At 43.4% G+C, this 24097-nt stretch overlaps 1 protein-coding gene across 1 annotated transcript in view; it reads right to left on the reverse strand.

The window, feature by feature from the left end:
- Positions 1-24097, reverse strand: part of NRP1 (neuropilin 1) — a 171481-nt gene that overhangs the window by 69687 nt on the left and 77697 nt on the right. The window contains 2 exon segments of the mRNA XM_048510770.1: positions 10273-10439; positions 13894-14049. Of these exon segments, the coding sequence (XP_048366727.1) occupies positions 10273-10439; positions 13894-14049 (323 nt within the window).

Here is a 24097-nt window from a genome sequence, read left to right on the forward strand (position 1 = left end):
GAAGATACGCACACAGCGACTGAAGTGAGTTACTGAAGTGGGCGAATGTGCATCCTTAAACAAGAGAGATGTGTCCAGTCCCACTTTAAATTATGATATTTGCAATGCAGGAAGCATTCTTATGGAATCTATAACACCAATGCTCAAGTTGTTATAGAATCAGCCTTCCCACATGTAAATACCACATATGTGCAGTTCTATCCCCATACCATCATCATTAACCTATTTCTGGTTTCTAGGAAAAATCTATGGAATGTCCTGATTTCACTGTGATGATTTCTCCCTCTCATGGCTTCTTTAAGGCTCTTCAGTAGGAACATTTACATGTCACCCTTCCTTCCTAACATGGATCCACAGGCAGGGTCACAACAGATTTAAAAATGCAGCTATTATGAATATATCGCTGTTATAAAATATACACTATGCAAAGCTTAAAACCGAGTGTGTAAAACTGACAACCAGTTAAAAACCCTGTTCAAAGTCTAAAATGATAAGAAAGAAGAAGCCCACTGGTTGGAAACATAATTTTAAAAAATCAGTAGAGACAGTAAGAACACATCAATAAAACCCAAGCGGCACCATTTAGTGAGGCCAAATAAAATGATACAAAACCATGTGCCTGTAAAGAGTAAGACCACACCTGAGTAAGAAGAATAGTCATATTTTTTTAAATAAAGACTGGCCACGGTGGCGTGTCCCCTTGTCCTGATGGAGCTACGCAGGGACACAGAGGTAAGTTTTTTTTAAGTGGCACGCCGTGTGCAGAGGCACTGCCGCGGGTCGCAGCAGCTCCCAGGCCACCCGCACACAAGTGTCTACACAGGTGTCTTTCACACCCATGTCCCACTGCTCCCTGGGCCCATGCGTAACCCGCCAGATCTCAGGCAGACACAGATATTTCGTGGATTCTGCCATGAGTCTCAGGCAGACACAGCTCTTTTTTGGATTCTGCCATGAGTCTCAGGCAGACACAGCTCTTTCCCGGATTCTGCCATGTGAGATCCTTGCCAAAGGCTGAACCTGGGACCTTCTGTGTCCAACGCATAAGCTCTACTACTGAGCTCCCCCTCCCCCATCCCCAACCATACATAATCTTGCTTTAAAATCTTGCTATAATAATTTCAACAGCCTTGTGAGGAAGGCCAGCTTATTATCTTCATGCTGCGGCGGGGTGGATTGAGTGATTCGAGCGTGACTACAGTCATCAAGTAAATATTTGGCAGAAGCAAGATTTGATCTGCGAATTCTTGAATAACAGTTAATTTTCCTGGCCACTATATGAAGCCAACTCACAGCAAATGTTTAAACTGCTGCAAGCTCTCACAGTCATCTGCATTTTTATCAGGCACAGGTGGTCGCAGCAAAAGTGAAGGTCGCAGCTATTGTAAAATGAAAGCCAAGTGGTTATTCCCCATTAGCATTGACCTGTGTCAGATTTATTCAGGCCGCAGTGCTGTGCATTATGACTTCCTTCGGAGTAAGCCATATTAAACACACAGGGTTTGATCCAATGTTTGGGGATGGGGCATGGGGCCCTCATATCTACGGGACCGCATCACCCCTTATGTCCCACATAGGCCACTGCGCTCGGCAGTGGCAGAATTGCTGGTGACCCCTAGCCCGCATAGCGATGCTTTGGCTGGCCTGCGACCAGACCCAGGACAGCTGCGACTCTGGCCCCAGCCTGGTGGAATACCTGCCTCCATCAGTCCGAGACCCTCGCGGGATCTTGGCGAAGTTCCTTGGGGCCTGTAAAGGCTAGAATTATTCCACCCGAGACTGGAGAAGGCTGGCAGCGGTTCTACCCCCCCCACTGAAGAAACTCTGCCCGTTTCCATCTCTTTGTCATCTTGGTTGGGCCTGCTGTGACTCCATCTGGGCCCACCTGTTCCCTCCCTTTCTTCTTTCATCTTTTCCCTTGCTTTTAGCCTTAGGAATGGGCGCCTGTTTGAACTGTTTTATACTGTTTGAATGGCTTGGATTGTTTAAATTATATGTAACTGCTGCCGGAGTTTTTAATGTTTAAGTTATGTTGTTGAGTTGCTGTTATTATGCTGTATGTTGTTGAAACGCCATACCGAGGCCCTCGAGGGGAAGAGGCGGCCTATAAATCTAAAATATAAATAAATAAAAATAAATAAATAAACTGGGAGTGCATAGGCTCAGGCTCCAAACTATTTGGGAAAAAATGCCATTCAATGATTCTGACTTTGGATAAACCTGTTTAGGAGGACTGGCTGAACTGGATCTCCCTGTACCTTGTTCTAATCCCTAGAAAAAGCCTCTCATTGGTCCTGCAGAAATGAGACAGAAAGCCAAGCCTGGTTGTGTTTCTTTCTCAGTTGAACTGCCAGTACAGCTTGGGATAATTTTCTGGAGTGGCATTATAAAATGTGTAATGGCACAAAGTGAATGGATAACTCGTGTTCTTGAAAGGGGGAAACGACTTGACAGGAGCCTGGCTTTCATGTCTGTGAACTCCCCAAAGATAAGTACGCTCGACAATGCCGGCTGTGAACTTCTGCTCTCGGGCTGCCTTTCAAAGCCTGACAAAGGCTTGAAAGTGGAGTTATTTCCAGGGTTCCATCTTATCACAAGCTGTTGTCATACGACATAGTTGGGCACAAGCGCAGGCTCCAAAAGGGAAGCAAGCAAAACAGAGCCGACAGGTTTGCACTTCCCTACGATCTCGTGTGAAGTATTTAGATAAGCTCCTCCAGTAAAGCCAAACTAAACAACTGTCAGACGGTTGTAGAAACCTGATAAAAAATTACGAACGTGCTGTGCACCAACCTGAAACCATAAAAGAAAGTGTGTGTGTGTGACTACAACATGGAGAAAGACAGATGTCGCTTCAGGAAGCCATGTGAGGAACTGCAATTGTTTTTAGACCTACTGCTTTGCACCGCTGTATACTAGCTTTGCACACTACACCCTCCCCATTACAAAGTCATAAATATTAAAACAATATAGATTGGTTGATTGGTTGAATGGAAAAGGAAGGAAACTCCATTTGGAGTAATACTCTATGTCAATAAATGCTTTAAACACAAGACAGTGAATGAGTGAGCGAGAGAGAGAGAACCTTTAATCAATGAACAGTGCTACTGTTTGGATTCCCTAGACTGAAAAGGGTGAACTCTATTTAGGACTGCACTGGTCAGCTATCATGAGAATTAGGATTATGCAAATACTACCTCTGGTACAGTGACTTATTTTTGAAAAGCCTAGAAGCAAAAGCTAAGATCCTTGCTATTGCCTCCACTACCTGTATGGCCCAGGATGAAAGTAATTTTTTTTAAAAGCCACCAAAGGAAATCCAGTAGTTCTTTCCTCTCGGTGGGTGTGGGTCACATTGAAACAGGTGTCTTAGACCACTGGTCCACATTATCCTGTATTGTCTACTCTGGGTGGCAGTAGACCTCCAGAGTCTCAAGTAATGAAAGGTCTTTCCTTACATCCGTTGCCAGAGATTCTTTTTCAAATAGAGGTGCCAGAGATTCAACCTAGGAATTTCTATATGTAAACCCTGTGCGCCACTGCTGAACAAACCTCCTCACCAATAGTGCTACAAATCCCATGTTCTACCAAAGTCTCAAAGAGCACAGAATCCATGGCATATTATGCAATTTTGGTCTGCCCTGCATTGAGCATCCATTCCCTTCAGATTGGATTCTCGCTTATGCACTAATTTTAGCCTCTTCAAAACTCACTGTGGCTCAGATTTGAGCCACAGCTTCTGAACGCAAGCAAAGTGCAGCTCCCCACCCCAATGAAAAAGAGAAGGGAAGGAAGCATGCATTTGCCCTGCTTTGGCTTTGTCCTCCGTCTTCTTCCCCCTTCCCCCCTTCCACTGCCCACCCAAAAGCAGTTCCTGCTGCTCTTTAGGCTAGCAAAGTGGCTTGAAGGGTTTCTTTCTTTCCTCTTTTAAAAAAGTTTGTCAAAAACAAACATACAAACAAAATGGCAGAGGCAACACAGGAAGCAGCGGGAAGCAGTGGGCAAGCAAAATGGCAGCTGGCTCTGCTGCACTCCGCTGCACTCCACTGCACGCAAAATGGCAGCTGGCTCCGCTTCACAATGGGATTCTCCCCAGTTTAAACAGACAACCACGGGGGCGGGGGACGACACACACACACTGCAAAGAAAAGAGCCATGCATACGGCAAGCAGTAAGTGCACAAAAGCTCTAAGTAGAAAAGATGCACAAAAAGGTGACCTAGGCCGTTTCTGTACGGCGTCGATGGGGAGGTTAGATTGGTGAGAGCGGTCCCAGAAAGCAACCGGGCAGATGAAGCCCACGTGCGGATCGCCGATCGCCCGGCGTTTGACCGGCTGTCTGGCCCTCTATGGCGATAAGCCAGGCCTGGGTGCACTTCCCAGCCCTCGGCCTGCTTCAGCGTTGCAGGGCAGATCCGTGTCAGGCTTGAAGCGGCGGCAGCGGGAAGGTAGACAAACCAAGTGAAGGTGGGGAAATTATGGGGAGGCGCCTTGCCAAGCGAGGTTTGGAAACGCCGGCTTCGCGCTGGTTGGGCGGCGTGAGGGTGGCGCGGCTGCGCAGCAGCTGCGCCCCCTGTGTGAATGGCTCCCTGGGGACGGCGTTTTTGCCGTCCCCAGGCCGCCATAAAACGCCCGTGCAGAAAGGGCCCTTGTTTAGTTTCTCATAGCTGGTGAACCTCCTTTATCTGAAAATGTGTCAAAGCTCAAGGCCAGGCATCTTTCTGCAGTATTTATTTGGACTGACTTTTGGTAGCTGAGTATAAGCCAACGCAGACCTGCATGTGTTTACATGTTAATATTTCCTCACACTGATGCTGTTCCCCAACCACAGCATTTTAATAGACATCATACAATACTCACACAAAAAAAAGCCTCAGGATTTAATATCCAGCATTCCCACACCCACACCCCAGATGTACCCTGGACATAGATAACGGGACATAAAATGTAAAGTATTTTATTAAGATAGAAAGCAGAAATTGCTACCATTTTCTTCCTTTTGCAAACAGTTGGGATTCATTTTCCAGCTGGCCTCTGCCTAAAATCAACCAGAAACTGCCTATATGAACCATCCGTTTGCATTTTCAGGATATGATGAATGCACATACCATATGTGGAGAAATATCTTCCACCATGAAATTTACCCCAATAGTTCAACCATCAGAACAAAACAAATAATGTTGATTCCATCCAGTCATAAGTATTTGATCACAGAGAATTTAGGTATTCGGCATTCGTATGAGGTTCATACAGATCACCATCTCTGTGTCAAAATTTCTTTGCATTAATGTGCTTCTCTAAATTCTTCCAGTTTAATGTACTGGTTTTATGTTCTTGCATTGTTTTTGGCTTTGTTCCTTTTCAGTAACAATAACTCAGTGGGGTAGAGAATGCCTCTGGCTAATATTTACTATAGTAGGTAACAAGACAATCAAAAATTCAAGAGATGCTTGACTCCACTCAAGGTGCTAGCTGTGTTTACAAACACCTAGGTTTTTGCTCAAGGGCTTCTAGACTATGACATGAAAGTTATTTTAATGCAAGTTTTTCACATCCATCAGTTAAATGCAACTATTGGCCCTAAATAGGAATGTCAAATGTATTCGGTAAAATACAAATACTGCTGCCAGGACAAGAAAAAATCCCCGCCTCCGTTTAAAAGGAATGTCTTGAAAGTGCAATCATAAAATCCTTGCATGTTATGGATTTGATTAACATTTTACTCCCTTAGGATTCCCAATTGTACAATAACAGGAGTTCCTTAGATTTTAAATACCACAGACAGGAATAGATTTCATTAAAATCAGATGTGGAACCCTTGTGTTGGCCTTCTGACTGGTTTTGAGAGCTAGAATTTGGCTGGTAATTGATACCTATTAACATGTTTGCTGTTTAGATTACAGGAATGGAAACAGTATACTGTTTTTCCCCCCCTATAAAAGGATATGTTAATGGGGGACAGTCAGACATGCATTTCAAGTATGGTTCCATATGCTTGATTAATTTAAAGGGTCATTTGGAAGAAAGACTAACAATATTGCCACTGCACCACAAAAAAGGATTTAAAAACAAGCAAAATGTCACAGAAATAACCGGTCATGTTTGGGTAAAGGAGAAAGAAGCAACTAATGTCCCTAATGACAATTTTCTCCAGATTTTCTTCAGATTTTTTTTTTGGGGGGGGGAACCTTTTCCCACATGCTTTATTTTGGGGATCCTGTTTTGGAAAAACGGCATACTTGAGTCCAATTGTCTACTGGTGGAAATGCCCAGTGTGCCATGTCATAGTACACCCTTGTTTTTCCTCACTCCTCTCTACAAGCCCTACTCACATTACAGTAAACACACTTAAATCTGTAAGAAAGAGCATTCAACTTTATAAGTGAAACTGGAGAGCAATGTGGACTTGTTGTTGACCTGTACATGCATTAATGTGATAATTACTCAATGTTCATGTATAAGAAATAATCAAGTGTACACCGTCTATGGATTGTAGGTGTGCTCACTGTAACTTCAGGACAGGGCTACACCATGTGTGCACCAGGATATATGAATCCTCAACTTCCATATCCCGGTCCATTCCTTCTTTCTGCATTAAATCAAGGAACGTGTAAATGTCAAGGGCGGGAGGGGAATGGGGTTTTGCAGTACCCAGTGAGGATCCTGCTGTGTGCCCAATGTGTCTTTTCTTGTAACTGGATGGATGAAGTGTAAAATTTGGATTACACTACATTATTGCTGGGAGTTTATCACTGATTCAATATAAGACTTCAGGTGATCTAACCTACAGCTGCATCTACTCCGAAAAGACTCCATGAACTGGTCTAAATGCCTGACAGGCCATGGTCATTGGTCAAGAGTGCTTTGATTGTGTGTTCCTGCACTGCAGGGGGTTGGACTTGATGGCCCTTGGGGTCTCTTCCAACTCTATGTTTCTATGATTCTATGAATCCCCTTGGCAGTCACTCTCAGTCTAGTCTATCTCAGGATTGTTGTGAGAATTAAATGAAGGAGGAGAGGACTAAGTACGTTGCCCAGACCTCTTTGGAGGAAGGATGGGATAAAATGTGACAGACTGATAACTGGTTCATGATATGACTCTGAGACCTTAAACTCATCTCTAGCAAACTGCTGGATGTTAATAGAGCATATTTAAGACACTTGCAATCAGGGCAATCCCACAACACTCTCCCTTTATGATCAGAACAACTTACTCATCATAAGCACACAGTTTAAGAAAGTATCTACAATATCACCTCCAGCCATCGACACCTGCTCTCTGCATTTTATATTTCTGCAGCTACTACCAATTGCCTCTAGATACCTACCAGTGCAATCCTAAACCTATGCATTCTTTTAAGTCTCGTCCCCCTGTTATTGCTTTTCCTTTGTCTTTCCTCCCTGGTCTCCAAGGCTCTAGCTGCACGACAGGTTTTGTTCTGGGGTGCTTTCCAGTTCATTCCTGTTCCAGCCCAGTTACAGTTCATGCTTTCTGCCCCAAGCTTCTGAATGTTGAGGAAAAGCCAATCAGGGACTGGGGAAAGAGAGAAACACACACACATGCACACACACGCGCGCGCGCACACACACACAGAGGACAGTGGCAGGATGTGGGTGAGAAAGAGGGGAGGGAGCAAAGGAAGGTAGAATGGGGTGCCCCTTCCCCATGAATTATTACAGGTGAGAGGGATGCTCCCCTCTTCTAAGAGCTTTTGGAGACCCGCCTCTTGCCTCCTGTGTAGTTCTAAAAGTGACAGCATTGCCCTCGCCATGAATTGACACCCTTTTTGTAGCACTCTTTTGCACATTTGCTCATATCTGCTCTCTTCAGTTTTCTATTTTTGAGATTAACCTTCTCAATTATTTTCCCTTTCCTGTTTCCATCTCTACTGCTGCCCTTTAAGCCTTCTTGACTTTATCTGAAACTGAAGATCCAAGCACAATTACAGCCTGCAATCAGAGTTTGTTTTTAAACTAGACTGCGTAGTGGTGAAATGTGAAAGCAAACTTTGTTTTCAGAAAAGGGTGCTTGTGTGAATGCATTTGTGAAGCACTACCTTCCCATGAAGCTAAGTGGCAGTAATTAACGGCAACACCTCTTTTACTTTACAATCAGGGCTTCCTTAAGTTTCCTTACAATGTATGCCTTGGGAGTTAGAATTAACTTGTTTCTGTTTGCCGAACTGAAGTGGGATCAAGTTTATCATTTACAATTAGCTGGTTTTCAGCAGCTCAGGATGTGATGAGGCTTCATAATCTGGACACCTGAGAGCCCCATTGTGTGCTGAAGGATCAGGAATGAAAGATTTCCCCTGGCTGATTACCACTCAACATGTTTTTAAGCTTTCTTGCAGACAGCAAGCCTCAGAGGAAACCCTGATGCTGAACGTTGTCACTGATGGCTAATGATTCATTATTCTTATATGTCAGTTAGATATTTCCTATGGAAAACAATAAAAGCTCAAAGGATGACCCAGTTCTTTAAACTACTGGAAACTTTCAATACTGCATTATTAATCTAACAAATGCGAACAATTTCTCTCCTGGCTCCTGTTGTCATCAGCCGCATTCAGATCACAGTTAAAAAGCAAAGGGGAGATTCTAATTAAAATGGCTCATGGAAACATCCTGATAGTTATTCTAACGAAGACCTTGAAGTTTTATCACATTCTTTTTTTTTTCTTGGAAAAAACTGTCCAACAAGACAGCAATATGGACTTAGTTTAATTCTTGTCACAATTCACGTGAATAATTTTAGTGTATCAGCCGATGATAAAAGAAACCGTAGGCCCGGTTTTGCAATAGCTCAGGCCAGTAATCTCAAAAAAAGAAAGAAAACGACCCATGTACAGAAGTGCTTGCTGTTTGCCAGAACCAAATTCCTCAATTTCGTCACAGTGGGCTATTTCAAACGTCCATGGTGTCTGTGTGCGGAGGAGAGGGGAAGACAGAGAGAGAGGAGCATCTGTACTGCTAGGTTTCTTTCTCCCTTTGCAGAAACAATATCAATTCAGAATAGTATGTGAAAAAAACCATATGGGCCTATTTTTGGAACCGTGCTGATTCCCAGCATGGAAAATTGCTCTCTGTGTTCAGAAACTAAAAAAGAATTTTGGAAGTCCCACATGTTGAACTCATATCCATGCACAGCTAAACTCTTGGACCCAAGGTGTGGCGTTTTCTTCTCCCATTTTATAACCCATATAATGCAGCCATATTTCTGGATGTTTTATTAGTCCAAAGATGCATATCTGAAACTTGATTTCAGTTGGTGGACACAGACTTGCTTGACACAATTATACATGTAGCCATTTGGTAGCCATTTGCTACCGAATGGTTTTATGACTATGCATCAGGTATTCATAAGAGAACTCAGCTTTACTGACATTAAGAACATAAGAACAAGCCAGTTGGATCAGACCAGAGTCCATCTAGTCCAGCTCTCTGCTACTCGCAGTGGCCCACCAGGTGCCTTTGGGAGCTCACATGCAGGATGTGAAAGCAACGGCCTTCTGCGGCTGTTGCTCCCGAGCACCTGGACTGTTAAGGCATTTGCAATCTCAGATCAAAGAGGATCAAGATTGGTAGCCATAAATCGACTTCTCCTCCATAAATCTGTCCAAGCATTACATTGACATTACATTGACTGTGATCCTGCCCCTCCCACCTACATGATTTTGCTGCATGAGGTCCAACCAACCACGTTTTAAGACTTAATAAAATAACTTATGAAAGAAACTGAAATTGCCCCCTTTTTGCACTCTGCCCCTCGATTTTGTCAGCATAATGTTCCGAAGGCCAGAAAGCAGCAAACTTATCTCCTCTTTGGCTCAATCGGGGGTCTTCAAGGGTTAAAGGCTCACTCTATGGTGCTGAGCAGTCCCCCACCCTCCAGTATCATTCATTTACAAACTATCATGGGCTATTCAACAGACATTTTGCTTTAAGTGTCTGTTAAACTAATATTGACTTTTCCCACTAAACCAAAATATCAGTTATTTGTGCCCAGAAGACTGAAAAAAATATATGCAGGAAGCAGAAGAATTAATCTTCCTGACCTTTTCTTTCTTTCCCCCTATACCTTAGAGAGGCAGTCTATTTGTAGTATGTATCTAAGAGGGGTGTGAGATATTCAAACACTGTTGCTTTCGATACTGAACAGAACGTTTAAACTTTGCAAACAAGTGCATTTTTAAACAAACATATTTTTACCCAGTCGCTTTTTTTGCAATGCCTGTAGAAGAAATTATTTCTTTAATTAAATGGTTTGTACCTGTATCCATTCTCTGATGGAATCTTCTCCTGGCGTCCACCCATTTTCAGGGTAATTCAATCGGGATCTTTCAGACGACCAGTTGGTACTATACTGAGAAGAGGCACTGATTTGGTCGGAATGAATTTCACCGGATTCCATTCCAAGAGGTTGAATGCACTGGAAATCTGAAATAAAAATCCAGTCAGGACAATAACTTATTCAGAAATTCATGGCTCCACCACTGAAAATATATTGCAAAAAAATTCAATGAAATTAACATCAGTATTGTATACTATCTTACTTTGGATACAGAAACACAACAATTTATATTTGACATTCAGTGTAATCCTAAGAACACTTTCCTAGGAGTAAGCCCCATAGAACAGACCAGGGTACAACTCAGAGTAAACCTACTTATGATTGCTCTTTGCCAACTAAGACCACTTTGGGCCTCTAATGTATCTCTTAAAATTTGGCAGCCTTGGTCGGGTTAAATCTTAGCTGCTGAAACCACAGTGCGGAAGATAAAGCTCGCTACTGTCTTTGGAATAAAATGCTACTGAAGGGAACACCTTTATTCACCATTTGGTATAGTATGATAGACCCTTCTGACATCTGGTTTAAATATTTTAAGAGTTTTTAAGATAGAATATGCAATAATTCCAGCATGGGCAATTTCCATTGCAAGATACAAAGAATGGGCAAAGATTATGTTTGAGGGTTAAATCACAGTGCCAGCTGCTGTGTGAAAAAAATTATGATGTATTTGGATTTAAATGGGAACTAACAGTGCAATCCACCGGGGTCAGCCTTCCGTGGTGGCTGGGGCCAGTACCACTGCAACACCAGCACACTGACTCCCCAGCTGAATTGAAAACCCCAATGGGCTATGCCACAGTAAAAATTAGCGTGAATCAGAAGGCAACATAGGAAGAATTCCTGGGCCAAAAGCCCTGTGGAAGCCCTGTGGAAGTTGACTAAAGTAAGCTCCGCCCCCAGATTGACACCCCCCCCCCCGCCAGCATGGGCTCCTGCAGTGGAGGACTGTGGGCACAGGGGCTCTTTTGAGCTGTGAGGCATCCTACTGCCAATGCACATGACCCCCACTAGTGTATTTGCCCTTCACACTGGCAAAAGGGGCACACACATTGGTACAGGGATATGAGAAATTAGCAGGCAGGGACAGGGAAGTTGAACCGCTCTGGCTTTCCTGTAGCACCTGCTCCTGGCTTCCTTTTTGCGCACCATCAATTTTGCATAAGAAGAAACATAATTATTCGCGGAGGGTGTGATAGCGTGGGGTGGGATAACCCAAAACAAGATTTTTTCTCCCCACAACAAATTAGGGAGGGTGTGAGCATCCCATGGGCTTTAAAACCCTAATATTGTAGCTGGGGCTTAAGGGTCAGGCTTGCTACGACTGTGAACAAACCTCATCAACAATTTATTAACAGACGCAGGGATTGTGCAAAGAATGAGAAATGAAAGCTCGGCGGCTTCACTGCATAGTGGTAGGTACACCGTGAGACCAGGAAAATGTGTTAATGCAGCATAGAAGCCACCGTAAATTAATGTTCTCGTTCTAGGTGATTCAGGCACAGCTTGGTTGAGGACTGTGCAGTGATTAACCTTGTATTCCCTACTATTTTAATTCTATCTGAAGGTGTCTTCTTTAACAAATGAGATCTGGTTGATCAGCATTTCCTCCATGACGGGAACAATTTTGTACAGTCAAACAGAAAAATTTAACTAGTTGACCAAGAAGCATTTACAGGAATAGAGTAAGGACTTGTTTAAACTACGAATTGTTTTGTTTAAAAATAGAAAATTAGGGGTACAAGACCTCAGTACATTTAGTGTAGGCAAGGGCTGGCTTCTAGAAAATCTGCTATGTAGTTAAAGCTGCTGCATACCTGCCATGTCATGTAAAATTGGCATACGTTTTGATTTCCCAAAAATCTGAGCTATTACTTGTTAATCTGCTCTGAATATTCAGGTTAGACGCTTTAATTAATTAATCATTGAAACTCTGGGCTTTTTGGCATGGTTTTCCCCCCTGTTGTTTCTGGCCCCATACTGCCTTGATTTATCCTGCATTCCGCACACATTTTGTGCCTTTTCAACATGTTTTTTTTAATGTCCCCCCCCTCCTATTTTCCCTCCAGTTCTTTTGAGACTACTTTTACCCAATCTTTTTTCTGGGAGTAGATTTTAAATCGGTTTTTTTCCTTGTGGATAAGGGCCCTTTCCCCACTTACCCATGTCGGAGGGTTGTTGCGCGCAATTCTCAGCGCGCGCAATTCCTGGCGTGCGCCCTGGCTTCCTCACGACCCCACGCTCTGCGCGGGGTCATTAAAAGGCGCCATTTGAAAAGGCACCAGGAATTACAGGCGCTGAGGGGGCACGAGAGAGGCAGCGTCGGGGTGGCTGCGTTCTCGCTGCCCCTGAAGTGGGGAGTGCAGCTGGACCCCGCGCTACTTTAGGAGAGTAGTGCGGGGCTTAAGGTAAGTGGGGAAAGGGCCACTGTTTCTGCCAAGTTTTTTTAAAATCCTAATCACCTCCATGATGCTCCATCCCACTTTTTTGAATATTGGACTAATTGTCAAATCACCCCTGGATCTCCCCCACACCCACACCCTAAAGACATGGCTTCATTTTTTTAAAAGGCATTTTAAAAGGCATTTTTTAAAAGGCATGTAAGTCTCCAATGCCTTCCTTTGCAGAAATATAAGGGAAATGACACATCTTCATGAGGGAAGTCAGAGAAGCTGCTATGGCAAAAGTGGCGAGAACCATGCCCTTCAAGATCTCCTTCACTCTAACTAGCATTACCTCTGTCTTTTCAGGGTTTAGTTTCAATTCATTCACTTTTAGCCAGTTAACCACCATGGCCAACCAGCAATTTAGAACCTCTACCACATTACCAGGAGAATTGGGTAAAGATATATACAGCTGAGTATCGTCAGCACATTAATGACAACCAACCCCAAAGCAACAAATGATTTGTCCTAAGGCAGTGGTTCTCAACCTTCCTAATGCCACGACCCTTTAATACAGTTCCTCATGTTGTTGTGACCCCCAACCCTAACATTTATTCATTTTACAGATGGAGAACACTGATACAGAGAGTCTTAGGCGACCCGTGTGAAAGGGTCATTCGACCCTCAAAGGGGTCCCGACCCCCAGGTTGAGAACCACTATCCTAAGGGATTTACATGAAGATTGACTCTGTTTCACATGATTTCCCTCCTTGCTATATCCCCCCCTTGCATCCCACATGGCTTTTGTCCATGCAGGTCTTGTGACCCCGAGAACAATCTTTTTGATAGTCAAATGGGATCTCTCCTCACTTTTCAGCAGTGGATAATTTAGATGGATTGAACCCATTGTCTGGCTAAGCTGTTTCCAGTTTCTGCCGGAGCTCTCATAACCTCATGAATTTTAGAGAAACAAATCTGACAGGAAATGTCTTTTCCTGGCATTGATAATCAAAGGGTAGCTGCTTTCAAGGCAGATACTCATCCACAGAGTTCTTATTTATCTAAGGTTTCTTTAAATATTTCATGTGGCACCCAGCAGATGAGGAGACATGACTGAGAATAATCAACGTAAAGCACGGCAGGATGGATAAACACTGACCTTCTGATACGCTGTTCTGCAAGACAGTGTAGTTTGCAGAAAAACCTTCTTTCGCTATTGCACTGTCAGTGTAGAAAACCAGGGAAAGAATGCCAGTTGAGGAGTGGACACGGCCTGGTGTATTTTGCCCACAATATCGACCTATATGAGGGCCAACTGAAATGAAGAAAGAAGGAGGGAACAATGGTAAAATAAAATGGTAAAATATATTTTCTGTACCACAATCAATTATGACCACAAGCTAGAAACCCCTGAAGAATGGCTTGCCCAGGAAACAGCAAGTATCTTACAACGGTCATACTGCATTGGGCAAAACAATACACCACTAGAATGTGCCCACTGTGGCGCAATGGTTAAAGCATCACAACTGGTTCAAAACCTTACTCGATGGAAGTTCACTCAGTAACCTTGAGCCAATCATTCTTTCTCAACCTAAATTTCCTTACAAGGATGTTGTGAGGATAAAATGAGGAAGAAAAAATGTCTTTGGGACCTTGTTGGGGATCAAAGTGAGCTATCAATATCCAAATAAATTTAACATGCCCTTTAGGTAAGACAAAATCATTACACACACACACACACACAAACACACACACACACACACACACACACACATAGAGAGAGAGCTTCACACAGCATAATTAATACACACACACACACACACACACACACACACACACACACATATAGGATCAAGTGATGATGCTTTGCGATATGCAACCTTTTCAAGTTAGAACAAATGGGCATATATGGTGTTTGGATGTCCCTTTAAATTAGTTTGTTGAAATATATTTTGGTTGTAAGACGTTGTTCTTTCATTGTTTTCTTTCTGTCTGCATCCTCCGGACTGGAGACTGTAGATCTGTAGGATGCTGTAAAGATTTTACACTCATTCAGTGACCCCTGTGTTTGCAGGGCAAGTTGCCACGGATTCTTCAGTAAAAGCCTTGAATGGTTCCAGCTGGCCATCAAGCAAGGCTTTCCCCATTTGTGCTTTCAACAGCTTCAGGCAGCTTCTTTCCCTCTTCGCTCACACTGTGGCCTGTGCCACCAAGGAAATAATTCACTTTGAGTATAAATATTTCCTCTTCATTACAATAATATCCCTCTGAGGTATTCGCCAAAGATATATGCCAACAAAGTAGCCTCTAGAAGTTTAAGAACAACAAATCTTTTGCTAGTAAAAATGTATAACAGGGTTGGCTGAAGTTTCTAAGTCTAAGAGCCTCTTACCACAATTTCCCTGTGGCTAAGGGCCAAAACATACACAGGCTCTCTTTCCCAGTCATTCGCTTCCTCCACTCAAGAACTACATCAACATTCATTGCCTCTACACTCTCATGGTACGATCCTATGGAGAGTTGTGTGTGTGTAGTGTTATCAAGTCACAGCTGACTTCTGCCGACCTTGTAGGGTTGTCAAGGCAAGAGATGTTTAAAGGTGGTTTGCCATTGCTTGCCTACGTGTGGGCAGGGAAAGTTCTGAGAGGACTGTGACTGGCCCAAGGTCACCCAGCAGGCTTCATGTGGAGGAGTGGGGAATTCATGTATGGCTAAAGAATGTTGAGGAAAAGCAAAGCTAAATGACAAAGAGACAAAAGACATAGGAAAATATGTGCAACTAGTTACGGCGTCCTACTACTGTGCTTCTAGAGTGGCACCATTAGTTTGGTGTACATGGGCTGAAAGAACTGTAGTATAGTGTAGCAGTTAGGATCTCAAGCTAGTATCTGGGAGTCCAAGCTGCAATCCCTACTCTGTCCCAAAGCTTGATGGGTGACCCTAAGCCAGTTATTCTCTCAGTCTTATACAGTTGTGGTCAGAACAAAATGGAGAAGAGAATAATGTAACATTGACTTGAGCTCCTTGGAGGAAGGGAAGCATAAAAAGGGCTTCTGTAATATACTGTTGAAGGCTTTCACTGCCTGAGTCAACTAGCTGTTGTGGGTTTTCTGGGCTGGGTGGCTGTGGCTACCCAGGCCGGAAAATACACAACAGCCAGTTCCTTCAATAGATTACCTGGAATTTTTTGCAGGGACTGCCTCAGATGCTTAGATATTCACTATTGCAGTTGAGTGTAGGATTGACAGGCTGAGATCCAATCTCATGGTGGTATTTAGTTTGCGACCCAGATCCCTAGTAACCCCACTTTAATATATTCATTTTATCTATACCCTGCCTATCTCCCTAATGGCAACCCTTAGTAAGTTACATTGTTCTCATCTCATATTTTAAACCCTATGAGGTAGGTTAGGCTAAGAGTGTGAGTAGCTCAAGGTCGCCCAGTAAGCTTCTGTGGCAGAGTAGGCCTGGGTCTTCCACCTGTATTCCTTACTCTTCCAGAAGGAGGAGGAGGAGGAGTTTGGATTTATACCCCACCTTTCTCTCCTGTAAGGAGACTCAAGGTGGATTAAAAGCTCCTTTCCCTTCCTCTCCCCACAACAGTCAACTTGTGAGGTAGGTGGGGCTGAGGGAGTTCCGAAGAACTGTGACTGGCCCAAGGTCACCCAGCGGGAATATAGGAATGCGGAAACACATCTGGTTCACCAGGTGGAGGAGTGGGGAATCAAACCCGGCTCTCCAGACCAGAATCCACCTGCTCTTAAGCACTACAACTCACCGGCTCTCTGTCAGGATTGCTGTTCATATAAAGGCTCTAGCCTTGACCCTGGCCAGCCAAACTTAGATTAGAAACACCGACTGGGCTTGCTGGAAGTCAGCATTTCTGCTGTCTGTTGGTTGTCCAGGGTAACTGGTTGGCCAATGTATGAAATGGGTTGCTGGGATAGATGGACAACACATCTAATCCAGCAGGACTCTCATATTCTTATTGCACTGTGGGGGCTTCCAACTACAAGGATTTTCATGCTGTTTTGGTGGACATGATCCCCAAACTGCACTGTGCACTGTGTATTTGCCATGTTGCTCAGTGCAGCTGCTGGCAAGCAGGATAGGCTTGGGTGATACAATCCAAAACTGGGATTATATCACAGTTTCAACTTTTCCCCCTTTGCAACTTAGCTCGAAAGACTGTGGAATGATGGAGCATGGGCTATGCCTTCCATCAAACCAGCCACAACAGTGAGGAGTCTCTATTTGCATCATGAAATTGGATGGCATTGATTTTCTTTCCCTGTGTAGGAAGGGGAAATTATAGGGATTTTTTTGATGACTCGTGATATAATATCCTCTCTACTATTAAGTTAATGTAATTCAGGGAAATTTGTGTGGGTACTTGTGATTTAGCACGACTCCCATTCCAACCAGCTTTGCAGCTGTTTTGCTGAAGTCTGTTCGTTAGGCTAATGGAACGATTGTCCAGTATTAATTCTGAATTGTCCAATGGGGTACCAGCTCTAGATTGTCAGCTTGTGTTTCTGTAACAGCCTATTTAGCAGTCCCAGATCACAAAGAATTCTAAGATTAACATTAGTATGAGTCCCTGTTTAGTGTTTCTGTTCGCTCTAAAAGAATGGATTTGTATTTTTTTTAGGGGTGGGGCCCTTGGTTCAGTGGTAGATCATCTACTAAGCCTGCAGGTGGCCCCAGGTTTAATCCCTGACATTGTGGAGAGCCAGTGCTGGTCAGAGTAGACAATACTGATTTTGGTAGACCAGTGATCTGACTCCCTATAAAAGAAGATAACGATTCTGGATTTATTACCCATTTTTCTCAACCATAAGGAGTCTCACAGCAGTTTATAATTTCCTCTCCCAACAACAGACACCTTGTGAGTTCTCAGAGAACTGTGATTAGCCCAAAGTCACCCAGCAGGCTTCTTTGGGAGGAGCGGGGAAAACAAACCCAGTTCACCAGATATCAGTCCACTGCTGATGTGGCGTAATGGAGAATCAAAGTCAGTTCTCCAGATCAAAGTCCACTGCTTTTAATCACTACACCATGCTTGCTCACTTACCATTTCATGTTTTCATTAATAACAATTACTACTACTACTACTACTACTACTACTACTACTACTACTACTACTACTACTACTACTTCCACCACTAGCTAATTTAGCTCCATGTTCCAAAGTACAGGAAGTAGGGAACTGAAAGATATGGGTGTTCTCTGTGTACAGCTTGACCTTGGAGATGAACAAAGTGCAAACAAACAAGTACTGCCTTCTCTAGTTCTAAAAGCAGCATTTCCAAACGTTACAGCTGCCTCACTTTCTGGGCTGTCCCTGATAAATAATGGCTTGTTTTTGTCTCTTGGAGAGATTAAAATGGAGGGTGCCGTCTTAAATTTTTCGTAGTTGAAGTGAGTGTTTCCATTCTTTAGGTTTCCACCTCCTCCCAGATGATTATATCTAGTGGGGCCAGAAACATCTTGACTCGAGCACATATGCATGAAAATGCAGAGCCGAAATGCCCCCCCCCAATTGCCAGTCCAGGTAGTAAAAGCTGGGGAATGTCTTTGAGTTGCAGCTAGTCTATAAATACAACCAGATGCCAGATCCATTGTGAGATGAGCCCTTCTATTGAGCATAGTTACATTTCTCAAAAGTAAAACGTTATCCTTGATTTACTAAAACAGCATGCAAAGCAGGAGAGGCTGTTGTAGACTGAGTGACAGGTAGCCAGTGGAAAGCCTTATTCATCAACCTCTAATAACTGTGGGAGACTGAAAGTACTCGTGCCCTGCTTCTTGGCAGTGAGAACAGATGTGTTGCAGGAGCTCAAGTGTATCCCTGACTTTGACCACAAATGACTTGGAGGTGTGCATCACATGTAAACAGACTTTGGTTGCCTTAGCAATACCTTCAACATTCATAAACATCAGGGTTTTTTTTTTACATAATCCTACTCTTCTTATGATTTGCTGTGCCCAGCATGGCAGCAATAAAATGAAACGGTGTCACAGAATATGTTGCTAAGGGCATAAGTGAGAAGTATGTATGGAGCAGTTCTGTTATTAGAATAATAGGATGGCTGTACCTTTTAAGGGACAAATGCATAGTTCTGGGCTAACTATGGACCCTATGCAGAGGGTCAAGTTGTCTGAGTTGTGTTAACTCCGTTCATCTTGATTCAGATTTAAGCTCAGAACATTGAAATTCTCTCCCTCCCTCAATTAAAAAACCCTCCTGAGTTCAATTCTGAATTTGAATAAGTATCAACACAGAGAATAGAAGAAACTGTTTTCTGGCTTGGATTATGACTTGAGCTAAAGAAGAATTCTTGAGGTGTTATAACGATCACTTGGTTACAAGTAACCATTATAAGCTGCCAATGTTCATAACACAAACCTGAATATTCTGTATCATGCTGTACATATGATTGGGGATGGGGTGGAATTACACATCCAATCTCTATGCGTCTGAAACCTTACTGGCAAGGGGTCTACGCTCCTATGTCCAGGTCATTGATACAGAGTTTACAAGGTTGGCTCTTAATTGGTTTGGCACAAAAACTGACTGGGGAGTAAAAAAGGCCCTGGAGCAAGTCCCAATGAGTAGCCAGAACTGCAGGATTACTCACCTCAGTAGGGATGACAATGGACATTAGTTCATCTATAGCAGTGGTGGCGAACCTTTTCGAGACCGAGTGCCCAAATTGCAACCCAAAACCCACTTATTTATCGCAAAGTGCCAACACGGCAATTTAACCTGAATACTGAGGTTGTAGTTTAGAAAAAGCGGTTGGCTCCGAGGCGTGCGTTTACTCAGAAGCAAGCCCTATTGCCAGCAACCGAGCTTACTCCTAGGTAAAAAATTGCACTTGAGTTCTTTGCATGAAAATCAGTGAGGTTTAACAGCACTGAACAGGGTTACCTACACTGCTTCCCCAAAACTAGGTCTTAGGTTTAATGCTAATAATTGAGCCCAACGGCCCAGGCCAGCCTAGATATGTGTGTGGAGGTGGGGTGGGGACTCTGTTTGCACGTGCCCACAGAGAGGGCTCTGAGTGCCACCTCTGGCACCCGTGCCATAGGTTCACCACCATTGATCTATAATATCATCCCTCCAAACTGGAAGCTGAACAGGAGGAGACAATGGTTGAGCTGACACAAACAGCCCTGGTTGATGATGGGTTGAAGCCCAGTGGTGCCTGAGGCTCAGGCAGAGTTGTTGGGGTTTGGTTCTGCTTGCTCCTGGCCACCTACAGTCCTCTAAGACAGTGCCCCACCAGAACATTTCCCTGTGAGTTAAATGGCCAGACCACTCCTTGGTGCCCAAAGCAAGATTGGGGCTTCTGGTTGTGTGATGTCTATACGTAACAGGGAAGTTTGGAAGGAAAAGGAAGGAAAGCTCTCTAGCAATGTCTGGAACAGTGTTTACTGGGCTGCTTTATAGGGTCTCCCCAAACCACTGAAAGGGTCTCCTAACTTTTATAGGGGCCGGAGAGGCTTGCTAATTTGTGGCTCTATTTTCTGTTGGTTTTTGCCAAGTGCCTCTGTAGGGTTTTGTGCAATGCTTACAACTGACTAATTGGCACGCAGTCTTTACCACTGTGTTTCCCCCCCTCCCCATGGGCAAACATCTGTGCCTTTTCTCCTTTCCAATAGGTCCTTTGATCATTGCAGCCATTGACCTTAATGAGGAAGAGAAAAGAAGCCATGGCCGTACCATACTATGGCATTTATTCTGAGCCACCCCCTCCCCCACATTTCCTGCAAGGAAGCTTCCTTTGAGATAGCCTACAGAAAGGAATTTGTTTTAAGCAGATGCACATTTTTAAATTCAGTGTGACCCACAGATTTATAATTTAAAAAAATATATACACTTGATAATTATACATTTCAATTCTTGGGAATAGTGCCTCTAGATATTGCAGTGGTACTCTCACTTCTAGCTGCATAAAAAAAGCCCCCCAGCAGGCGAAAGCTTTGTAGAGAATATGATATAAAGAGGTATCGAATTTTCCTACGCAACTGGTAAGGCTTTGCCTACTGAGCTAATGCAATATTGATTTGACCTAAACTGGATGAAACAGAGGATTTCAGTTTTTCTTATATAAATACAGAGCATACTTAGATTTCTCTCTTTTTATTTTCAATTTCAGGCTTCCAGGCCTGAGCATGACAATAAATTACTTAATAATGTGTTAAAGGCACCCATACTAAATTGTTCTCTGTGCAGAAAACATCTTGACCAGTAATTCACACAGTTACTACCTGCTTAGCTAGAAAGTGTCAGTCTTTCTTGAAGGCTCCTATTAATCTTTCTTTGCTTTGTAATTTGCAAGCTAAGGGTCAAATGGATTTCAACAGAGCAAATTTACTCTTGGCTGCTTGAATTGGAATTATAGAGTGGCTGGAACTCATTCGAAGTTACTGATAGAAAGTATCGTATTTCGCAACTCCCGATATTTGGAATTGTTCGGACAGCCTCAGTCTAGCATCAGATAATTAAGAGAGATTTTGAAATCCCCCCAACAAAAAAAATTGTCTAAGGGATTAAAATCAGGGCAAGAATAAGTACATGAAACCAGTGGTGGGATTCAAATAATTTAACAACTGGTTCCGGTGATGGGATCCAAATAATTTAACAAGTGGTTGTTTACAAACACCATTTTAACAACTGGTTCTGACGAAGTGGTGCGAACCGGCTGAATCCCACCACCGCATGGAACCCCCGAAATACTTTTCATGTTTTTCATCATTATTTCTGACTTAGCGAATTCATTAGCTAACTACTTTCAATGGGCACTAAAAGCACAGATGTTAAGTCAGCCAGAGGTAAACTCCCTGGAACTCAAAGCAGATTTGTACACATGCTTACTATTCTCACTGAACTGGATGGAAGCACTTATGTGAGCATACAGTTCTGTGTTTGCATAGGTGGGCCATCATCTTTGGGGGGCACTAAATTATGCCAAGAACCCTGTGTGAAATCCTACGTAAATGATGAGTACTGCCATTCTTTGAAGAAAATGGGAAGCTTTTCTATGCACAAGGGATCATGCCTATGGCATTTCAAAGGTCAAACAGTCAGCATGACACGAAACATGAAAATGCTGAAGAGGCGAGGTGACCCTTTTATACCAGAATAGGGGGCATTTAAGCTGATGCAGAGGCACTTAAGCCAGCACTGGGGAGCTACGCGGCAGCATGACATCCAAGCACCAGCTGCGCTGCCAGCACTCCTCTGCTATAAGAGCCCACACTTTTGTGGAAGGGCAGGGGAGGCTTTAGCTGGCTTCCAGAGTCCTTTTGGGCTGGGAAAGCCCCTGTGCACCAGGGCACACTTACTACCAGCAAAATCAGTGGTGCAACCCATTATGCAGCATAGGCCATTCGCATGGGAAAAGGGGTAGCATTGCTTTCGACTTGCTGGCCATGGCACAGCAAGCCTCTTAGGAGGAACCACGGGATGATGCAACTTCCCTCCTTCCCCAGCACTGGACTGCCAGATGCTTTTACCCAGCAAGATGCAGATCAGCCCAAAACCATTTAGGTGAATGCGATCATGTGTTTTTCAGCCCTGGCCACAGCCTGGTGGAATGCTCTGTCAGACAAGAGACCAGGGCCCTGCACGATCTAGAACAGCAAGAAGGAGCTATTCTGCCAGGCTTATGATTGAGAACAGCAATGGTATTCTATTCATCTTGGCCCTTCTTTCTGCCTCCTCCCTCCCTCCTTTTCTGTCCCCTTTTCCCTTCCCCTCTTTTCTTTTACCCTCCAGAATGAATGGGTGTGGGGGCTTAGTTTTAACCATCCTCCTTCAAACTGATTTAATAGTGCCAGATTTGTTGAAATTGTATCTTATTGTTTCTGTTGTGTTTATATTGAACATTGTATGAGCCCGTTGAAGGAGGATGCCTTATGAATCCAAATGAAATAAATAAGTAATAAATATAATAGTGAATTCTACCACTACAATTTTCAGAACATACACTTGGTCTTCCTAGCCTATGAACAAGGCACTTTCCCTTCAACAGCCTTCCCTCTCTGTGCAAATATTATCAAATGATACTGATAATACCACCAAGAAGACCACCAAGGAAGTCCAGGGTCCCGACGTAGAGGCAGGCAATGGGAAACCACCTCTGAACTGCCTCTTGCCTTGAAAACCCCACAGTGTCACCATAACTCAGCTGCAACTTGATAGTACATTGCACCACCCATTTTACTCTTCGGGCTTTGCCTGTTGAATTTCATGGCTCAAGCTACTGTTAAAGGCACATAAGCTGTACTTTTGTCCTGCCCCCCCCCCCCCCCAGTGCAGTTGGTGACCTTCTAATGTGTACTACACAACTTTGGAGTAAAAATACTTAACGTAAGGAGAAATTGGCATAAGTACCTTCAACGTTGATCACAAAGATGATGGTTGGAATCCTATGCAATAATCTTTAAAGTGTTTTGGGGGGCCAGTGGGCATTCCATAACTACCATTCAAAGAAGCATTGTGTGATGAATATGCATCATTCATCGCTCCATCTCTGTGTGGCGTAGAGTACCCTGTTTTTTTCCTTGGAAGTCATCAATGGTTGGCAGTCAGTCAAGCTGTCCTTGCACATTACTTTGGCCTTTGGCAAAAGCATTTTCTTTTTAGTGTCTCCCTTCTGCACAGAAAAACTACATTCACAACTCTTTTTTATTTACTGGTTGCTACAACCTACTGTGTTGCTTTAATTTTCTCCCCCATGAGGGGTTCCCTTCTTGTTTCACTGTTGTTTGCAAGATTTATAATTTATTTATTGGACACATAGCCAAGTTCTAGAAGTGGGTAACAGTCCACTAATTGTTCTGCTCTATCCCTTTTCATTCCTAGCCACCAAAAATAAGAATGTATTAAAGTGTGTTCAGAAAACATATACACTCTTGGCTTTGTACTACTGAAGGTCTCCTGAGACAAAGAATTCCAGAACTGAAGGACTGCTGTCAAGAATGTTTTTCTGCCTGTCCTTGCAGACCTGAATTTAGCACAGAAACCATTCCATTGGTCAGTCTTAAAGCTCATGGTGGTACGTACAGGATCAAGAAATCTCTTAGGGTTGACAAGACCAGGTCAGTTAAAACTTTGTAGGTAGTTTCTGGTGGTGGAAGGATTAATGAACTAGATAAATCTTCTTGGGGAGGGAATTCCATAATTTTGGTACCACAAAACCCCTTTTTTGGGATCTCACCCATCTAGCCTGAGATAATTGGGGCACCCAATGAAGGTCCCCTGGATATTATTGTAATTATCACATAGGTTTGCTTTGGAGTATGGTATGTGGGTCTTAGCACCTTGAATTGGATCTGAAACAGTGACACAT

This window comes from Sphaerodactylus townsendi, linkage group LG11 (genome assembly GCF_021028975.2).
Source record: "Sphaerodactylus townsendi isolate TG3544 linkage group LG11, MPM_Stown_v2.3, whole genome shotgun sequence".
NCBI lineage: Eukaryota > Metazoa > Chordata > Lepidosauria > Squamata > Sphaerodactylidae > Sphaerodactylus > Sphaerodactylus townsendi.